The 8,599-nt window shown below is 44.8% G+C and overlaps 1 protein-coding gene across 1 annotated transcript; it reads left to right on the forward strand.

Annotated features, from left to right (window-relative positions):
• The first annotated feature begins 4,762 nt into the window (after positions 1 to 4,762).
• On the forward strand, positions 4,763 to 6,843 carry LOC128413527 (E3 ubiquitin-protein ligase ARIH2-like). Its single transcript, XM_053387568.1, has one exon. It carries the CDS (start codon positions 4,921 to 4,923, stop codon positions 6,391 to 6,393), a length of 1,473 nt encoding a protein of 490 aa, XP_053243543.1. The 5' UTR covers positions 4,763 to 4,920; the 3' UTR covers positions 6,394 to 6,843.
• Positions 6,844 to 8,599: the final 1,756 nt, after the last annotated feature.

An 8,599-nucleotide genomic window follows, 5' to 3' on the forward strand; every position in this document is an offset into this window, starting at 1 on the left:
GCAATTCCAAAAGAGGTTGTACAGTGACAGCCAAGTTGGCTTATGTGAATCAATATCTAGTGAGGTCACACCTCCGGGTGTCTTTGGACAAAAGTGTCTAATCAAATTTAGCCGCATGCTCAAATCAGTTCATTAGGATGTTTTTCACAAGTCTTCTCCCACTGTCTTTTACCTTAACTCTTGCTTTGAGAGGTTTCATTCATCACCAGAGCTGAACTGAATATTCATAACTACTCAAGTTAACTGGCCCAAAGATCCAAACGGGGGTGCCAAGAGACATTTTCACAGGCATTTGCTAAACAATAAAGGGGAAGAAAAACTTTATAAATGAGAGACAACTGCTATAGGAAAGATGTGCACGGTCCTCCTTTAACAATATGCTGTAGTAGAAACAGAGGAAGAAAATGCCCAAGTCAGCTGTGCAGCCATCGTCCACGTTCTGCTGTAACATCTGAAGCCTCTAAAGATTCATTGAACACACAGAGTCATCCCGGGCAGAGTGAAGCACGACCAGACCTTGCCATTTGAGAGAACGATGTGCAGCAGAATGAAACACTTTCCTTGGAGGGGGAAAACATATAGAAATACAGGTCACTTTCTTTGCAGATACGTTGTGTCAATGTATTTTTATTATTCGGTTATGCTACTTCTCCTTTTACAGTACTGAAATCACATGGCCATTCTTCTCTGTCATCTTCAAGCCTTGGGCATCTCTCATTTAGACAACTGCAATTTTCTCTTGCAGTTTCCAGTGTCTCACCTGGGATTCATCATGTCTATCCCTCACTGTACTGCAGAAATGATTCACCACCCTCACAAAATCCCCATACTTCCTGTCCACTATAGAGTCCTAGGGCCACCTTCAACCCTAGCCTCACCTTCAACCCTGGCCATGGCCTTCCCTCCCCATCTCTCCACACAGCTCTTCATTCCTCCCCTCCATCAGCTTCTATTATGGGAAGATCTCCTGTTCCCTTAAAAGACTCCACACTCTCTCCTCTATACTTGGAACTGCCTCCCAGACCATCTGCATGATGACACCTCTCTTACTTCATCCCTTCTCAAAAATCACCTTTGGCACAACTACCTCATTCCATGCCTTAGTGTATAACACAACCTAGCTGTATGCAACTGAAAGAACAACAGATTGCTACCCCTGCCTCTGTTTCCCCTTTGTCATGGTTTAGACCAGGCATCCTCAACCTCAGATCTCCAGATGTTTTGGCCTACAACTTCCATGATCCCTAGCTAGCAGGACGAGTGGTCAGGGATGATGGGAACTGTAGTCTCAAAACATCTGGAGGGCCGTGGTTGAGGAAGCCTGGTTTAGATGGTAAATTCCTTGGAACAAAGACCTGTTGTCTTCTGTTCTATAAAGCAATATGCACACTGATTGTGCTATATAAATTCACAACAATAATTTCTTAGTCTTTTCAAAATCCTTCCCTCAGTCAGTGAATGCAGCCTCCTTGAATTCCGATGAAGTTTCTCATGAAACCACCACCTGGTTCATTTCAACTAAGTACTATGTATTTAAAACCAGTGCTGGGCAACCAAAAAGGGTGGCCAACTCAGCCATAATTCTTAATAAATTTGTATCTCTTCTGTGTTCAGTGTTAACAGGGCAATTTGCCATCCACCACCAGCACAGATTTCTTGCCAACTAATGCATAATGGTTCCAGGTAGAAAGTCAATTAATAAAATGAATGTCCAGCATGTCCACATGTAAAATTTAACAATTTACAGAACAGAACTGATGACTATTAAACTTTTGCTTCTTTCCCACACAAGCTAACCAGCATAGCAAGACCTGTGACAACTACATTCTTGGGAGTAAGCAATCATGGTGGTGCCTTTTTCCTCTTGGAACTCTAGTATGCCATAATCCCCATTTTCTCACTGTTGTCCTTGATTTCTCTGCTATTAAAAGGGACACAGCAGTGGCTCTTTGGTTCACTCCACAGAGGAGGCCTGAAAAAGAACAGGGCTTAATCTCCTTTCAGAACTTTTTGGTGTTTTTTGATAACCCTTGAGGCCCAAAGAGAAAATAATGAAGTGTTTGTCCCTCACCTCCTGGGGTTTCAGACATGGGCATAGCCATACTCTTGGGATGAGATAATGGAGACTGAGAGAGAGTTCACACTCGCTCACTCCCACCCTTCTGTGTGCCATTAATTCATGGGAAAACAGAAAGCAGCTCAATAAATACAAATACCTCATTGCCACACCCCAGCATTATTAACACATAGCAGCAGAGCTAATCAAACTGGAGGGAGCCATGGATACACCAGTGAAGCAGAAATTTTGGCTCCTACACACCTGTTTTCCATGAAGGTGCTTTGCAGATTGCACCATCTAGTTTGTTTTCCCCCTTTTTTCTTTTGGTAAGAGCTCTTCCCCCAACCCCAACAGATTTTATTGAAACTTTTCATCATGCGATACAACAAAAAGTCATCTAAATAAAAATAAAACAAAAGAGAAAAAAGAAAGAGAGACGAAAACCCAAAGCCCTCTCTCAAAGGTGGATCTTAATCCTTGTCTTACACAGACAGGGGCAGGCCCCTCACTGGGGAGCTTCCCTTTCTTCTCTCATATATCGAACAGATGGAAAGCTCTTCAATCTGAGAAGGCTGAAAGCAAAGAGTAAGGTTACCGTAACTTCCGTCATAGAGCTTCAGTATGCTGATGACAACGTAGTGTGCGCACGCTCAGAGGATGACCTCCACACCATCCTAAATATCTTTGCAGAAGCTTACAAAAAGCTTGGCCTATCACTCAACATCCAAAAAACCAAAGTGCTGCACCAGCAAGTACAAAATAACCCCTCTGCAGTGCCACAAATCCAACTCAATGGTGTAACGCTGGAAAATGTCAATCGCTTCTCCTACCTAGGCAGTTATCTTTCCACAAGGGCCAACACTGATGCCGAAATCCAGCATCGCTTGAGCTCTGCAATGCGGCTTTCTCCCGGTTGAAGAGTGTTTGAGGAGTGGGACATTCACAGGGAAACCAAACTGCTTGTTTACAAAGTTATTGTACTGCCAACCTTACTATATGCTTGTGAAACATGGACCACTTATAAATGTCATCTCCAACTCCTCGAAAGATTCCATCAGTGGTTTCTCCGAAAAATTTTACACATCACTTGGGAAGACAGGCGAACTTGTATCAGCATACTGGAAGAAGCAAAGATCACCAGTGTCGAAGCAATGATTCTTCAACATCAACTTTGTTGAACGGATCATGTTGTGCAGATGCCTGATGATCATCTTCCAAAGCAACTACTCTATTTTGAACTTAAAAATGGAAAGAGTAATGCTGTTGGTCAACAAAAGAGGTGTAAAGTCTCTCTCAAGGCAAATCTAAAATAATGTAGTATAAACACTGACAACTGGGAAACACTGGCCTGCGAGCGCTCCAGTTGGAGAACAGCCTTTACCAAAGGTGTCATGGGCTTTGAAGACACTCAAACTCAGTACGCAAGGGAGAAACATGCTAAGAGGGAGGAACGCCTTGCAAATCCACACCGTGATCAACTCCCGCCTGGAAACCAATGTCCCCACGGTGGAAGGATGTGTGGATCCAGAATTGGCCTCCACAGTCACTTACAGACTCACTGTTAAAACCGTGTCTATGGAAGACAATCTTACTCGGCTACGAGTAAGAAGAAGAAGAAGAAGAAGTGGTGGGCCAGAGAAGCCCGGGTGGGGGCTGGAAGAAGAGGAGAGAGGGGCAAGCAGTCCTCCTCCCCACCCCCACCCCCCAGCCACTGTGCTTACCTTCCCATAGGCTGCCACCACCACCGCTACTTCTCCTGGGTAGGCAGAGTGAGCTCGTCTGCTCCACTCTCTGGCCCACAGGAGCACCAGGGGGTGGCGGGGGGGTAGATGAGCTGTGCAAAAGTGCTGGCTCCGGAGAGAGGCTGTGTAAAGTGGCGCTCAGCCAGCTCAGCACAGCCCCCTTCCTCTTCTAGGCAGGGCGGGGAGAAGCCAGGAGGAGGGAGGGAGGAGGTGCCACTGCGGTGTGTGAGGGGGGGGGAATGGAATGGCACAGGGGGGGGGGAATGGTGCAGCCCGAATGAACAGAATCCCCACACCGATCCACAGACAGTCCGCGGGCCGGATCCTGAAGGCAATTGGGCCTGATCCCGCCCGCGGACCTTAGTTTGCCAACCCCTGTTTTAGAACATTGATTTCCCATACTTTCTTTCGACAGCAATTTCCACATTGGCTTGAAAATCTGTTCCACATGCAGTAGGTTTCTGTATCTTGTTCCAAGATGCACACTTGCAGTTCATGTGAGGCCCTGTTGGGCATTGGCCAGACCTGTTGGGTCTCAGTACATGGCATCACATCAGCTGAGAGCATTTGCTAAAACTAGGAAGGGATACACCTGGGATGAAACACTAAGGAAGCAAACAAAATTAAGCAAATTCCTAATCTGAAAAATGTACAGTGGTGCCTCTGGTTACAAACTTAATTCATTCCAGAGGTCCGTTCTTAACCTGAAACTTTAGCTAATGGGGCCTCCCGCTGCCGCCGTGCCGCCACACGATTTCTGTTCTGATCCTGAGGTAAAGTTCTTAATCCAAGGTACTACTTCTGGGTTAGGGGAGTCTGTATCCCGAGGTGTTTGTAACCTGGGGTACCACTGTAGTCGCCGTTATTTGTGGACAGAATCCTGAAACTGAATCATTAGCACATCATTATCAATATCCTTAGCTGTAACGCAAAAAGTAGGAAAGTGTACTTTTAAGGAGGCCGGGGCTTCCGGTGCGCAGGCCACAGTGGCCCGGCTACCAATGGAGGAGCCCGCGGAGAGGAGCCAGAGAAGTCAAATGAAGTCAAAAGAGCGATAAGAGTTGTTGAAAAAGAAAAAGGACGTTACTCTCCTGCTCCGCAGTTTGGCTGAGCACTAAGATGTCTGTGGACATGAACAGCCAGGGCTCTGACAGCAACGAAGAGGACTATGATCCAAACTGTGATGAGGAGGAAAAGGATGAAGAACCTGGGGACATTGAGGATTACTATGAGGGGGTGGCAAATGACATGGAGCAACAGGGAGCAGATGCCTTTGACCCTGAGGAATATCAGTTTACCTGCCTGACTTACAAGGAATCGGAGAGTACCCTGAATGAGCACATGGTCAGCTTGGCCTCTGCATTAAAGGTGTCCCATGCAGTTGCTAAGCTTGTATTAGTTAGCTTCCACTGGCAAATCTCAGAAATTTTGGAAAGGCACAAGTCCAATTCTGTCCAGTTGCTAGTGGAAGCACGAGTTCAGCCTGCCTCATCCAAACACGCCATGGTACATTCCTCCCAGCACTGCGCGGTGTGTATGCAGTTTGTCCGAAAGGAAAACTTGTTGTCTCTGGCTTGTCAGCACCAGTTCTGCCGCAGCTGCTGGGAGCAGCACTGTACAGTTCTCGTCAAGGATGGAGTCAGAGTTGGTGTCTCCTGCATGGCTCAGGACTGCCTGCTCCGGACTCCAGAAGATTTTGTGTTTCCATTGCTACCTAGCGAGGAGCTGAAAGACAAATACAGACGCTACCTCTTCAGGGATTACATTGAGAGCCATTTCCAGCTGCAGCTCTGTCCCGGCGCAGACTGCCCTATGGTCATACAGGTACAGGAGCCCAAAGCTCGCAGAGTGCAGTGCAATCGATGCAATGAAGTTTTCTGTTTCAAGTGTCGGCAGATGTACCATGCTCCCACAGATTGTGCCACCATTCAAAAATGGCTCACCAAGTGTGCAGATGACTCTGAAACAGCCAACTATATCACTGCTCACACTAAAGATTGTCCCAAGTGCAATATCTGTATTGAAAAGAATGGAGGCTGCAATCACATGCAGTGCTCCAAACGCAAACATGACTTCTGCTGGATGTGTCTAGGGGATTGGAAGACTCATGGCAGCGAGTACTACGAATGCAGTCGGTACAAAGAGAATCCTGATATTGTAAACCAGAGTCAGCAAGCACAGGCCAGGGAGGCCCTAAAGAAGTACTTGTTCTATTTTGAAAGGTGGGAAAACCACAACAAGAGCTTACAGCTGGAGGCACAGACATACCAGCGAATTCAAGAGAAGATACAAGAAAGGGTGATGAACAACTTGGGAACGTGGATAGACTGGCAGTATCTACAGAATGCAGCAAAGCTGCTAGCTAAGTGTCGTTACATGCTGCAGTACACATATCCATATGCCTACTACATGGAGTCTGGCCCCAGAAAGAAACTGTTTGAATACCAACAGGCTCAGCTGGAAGCGGAAATAGAAAACCTCTCATGGAAGGTGGAGAGAGCAGATAGTTATGACAGAGGGGACTTGGAAAATCAGATGCACATAGCCGAGCAGAGAAGAAGGACCCTGCTGAAAGACTTCCACGACACATAAAGTAGCAGGAGATGTCAGGGCGCAGGGGTGAGCGCAAAGAGCGAGGTGGCGGTGAGAGCAGCAGCAGAAGCAACACGAGAAGCTGGCCCCCGCCCCCATCACAGAGAAGGGCTGAGGACAACACTGCTGCCTCCCCTTGCAAGCCAGACACGAGCTAGCACCACAGCTTAGTCTTCTGTTTTCTCTTCTCTTTCTGCTTTTCGTTTTTGCCAGGCCAGAGGCTGGAGTTCAGATTTGGCACCTTTTTTTCTGGGACGTTTTCCTCCCTGTCTCTTGGATTATTCTGGGAAGGAGTTCTTTTATTTTATTTTTCTTCTTCTTCTTCTTCCTCCTCCCCCCGAATGGCTGTTAATAGTGTTAGATCATTACAAGCATATGTGATTTTCAAACGGTTGTACAATTATACAAAACAAACCCTAGAATAACACACAACCCTTTTTAAAAAATAAATTGGAATTGGAGTGTTTCCTAAATTTAAAAAAAGAAAATAAAGAAAGTGTACTTTTAAGATTTGTTGCCAAATGATGAACTCCACAACCTGGGTAGAAAATCTAGTACTACAGATGACACACTGGGAAAAAATCAAACAAATTAGCATGCCATCGTTTGTGGCTGAACCGCTATACCATTACTGGCATTTTGCTTGTGTAGTGATTCCATTGGTGTTTTGCATTACATGGCAAAACCATAGGTTCTTTTTCTAAGAAAAGAATTGCTTAATGTGCCAGATGGCACATCTGGAGAAATGAACCAGCAGCCTCAAATGATAAAAATGATAACTCTGAGGCGCACTGGCTGGGCTCCTAAAAGATGACACTCCTCTCAGCATTTCTCCTGAGGGAGAAAAATGTCAATTGCTGCATGATGTGGCCAAAGTTGCATGTTCCTATGGTCCATAATTTCTTAAATATTGGGTTTAACCATACATATTGTTGTGAGGGTTTTTTGGGGGGGGTAGTATGCGTACTCTGTCCATTTCCCTCCCTCCAAACCCACCCCCTCCATGCAGCCCTAGACGCTGGCAACCCATCCTATGCCACTGGGGCACAATCTGTGTTCTGATCCAAGTGGGCACTACCGTGCACGTAGGAGCCAACTCCCGGGGGCCAAGGGGCCTTCAGCCCCGCCAATAAAATATTAAAAGGGGCTACCCCAAAAAATGTTGGTGGACATTGCCCTTTTTTTTCTTGTTTTTTTTTTTATTAAACAATTTTTATAGCCACACAAACAATCAATACATAACAACGACAAATACATAAACAGACAATAACAAAAAACAAAAAAAAAACAAGTACCATTTCATATCCTAATTTCTTAAACCTTTCTTCCTCGACTTCCTCATGCCTCCCTTTTCTGTATTCCAAATTCTAATCAATTACTCAGCAAATCTTCCCTTATTTTACTTTAAATTTAAGCTAATCTTCCTTATTCTCCTTGTCTTAACCATTACTAATAGTAACCATTTACTTTCCAGTCCAACATCATTCTAACTTTCATTAATTTTGTAGTATTTCTTTAAGTAGTCCTTAAACTTTTTCCATTCTTCTTCCGCTGCTTCTCTTCCCTGATTTCGGATTCTGCTCGTCATTTCTGCCAAGCCCATGTAGTCCATCACCTTCATCTGCCATTCTTCCAGTGTGGGTAGATCCTGTGTCTTCCAGTACTTTGCGATGAGTATTCTAGCTGCTGTTGTAGCATACATAAAAAAAGTTATATCTGTCTTTAACACCCCTTGGCCGACAATGCCCAAGAGAAAAGCCTCTGGTTTCTTAGTGAAGGTATATTTAAATACCTTTTTAAGTTCATTATAGATCATTTCCCAGAATGCCTTAATCTTCGGGCACGTCCACCAAAGGTGAAAAAATGTACCTTCCTTTTCTTTACATTTCCAACATTTATTATCAGGCAAATGGTAAATCTTTGCAAGCTTGACTGGGGTTATGTACCACCTATAAATCATTTTCATAATATTTTCTCTTAAGGCATTACATGCCGTAAATTTCATCCCGGTGGTCCACAACTTTTCCCAGTCAGCAAACAAAATATTATGACCAATGTCCTGAGCCCATTTAATCATAGTTGATTTAACCGTTTCATCTTGTGTATTCCATTTCAGCAGCAAATTGTACATTTTTGACAAATTCTTAGTACTGGATTCTAACAATTCAGTCTCCAATTTTGATTTTTCCACCTGGAAACCAATTTT

The sequence above is a fragment of the Podarcis raffonei genome, chromosome 5 (genome assembly GCF_027172205.1).
Source record: "Podarcis raffonei isolate rPodRaf1 chromosome 5, rPodRaf1.pri, whole genome shotgun sequence".
In the NCBI taxonomy this organism is placed as follows: Eukaryota; Metazoa; Chordata; class Lepidosauria; order Squamata; family Lacertidae; genus Podarcis; species Podarcis raffonei.

Coding starts and splice junctions, on each gene's coding strand:
- LOC128413527 (XM_053387568.1), top strand. CDS start 4,921: ATGTCTGTGGACATGAACAGCCAGGGCTCTGACAGCAACGAAGAGGAC.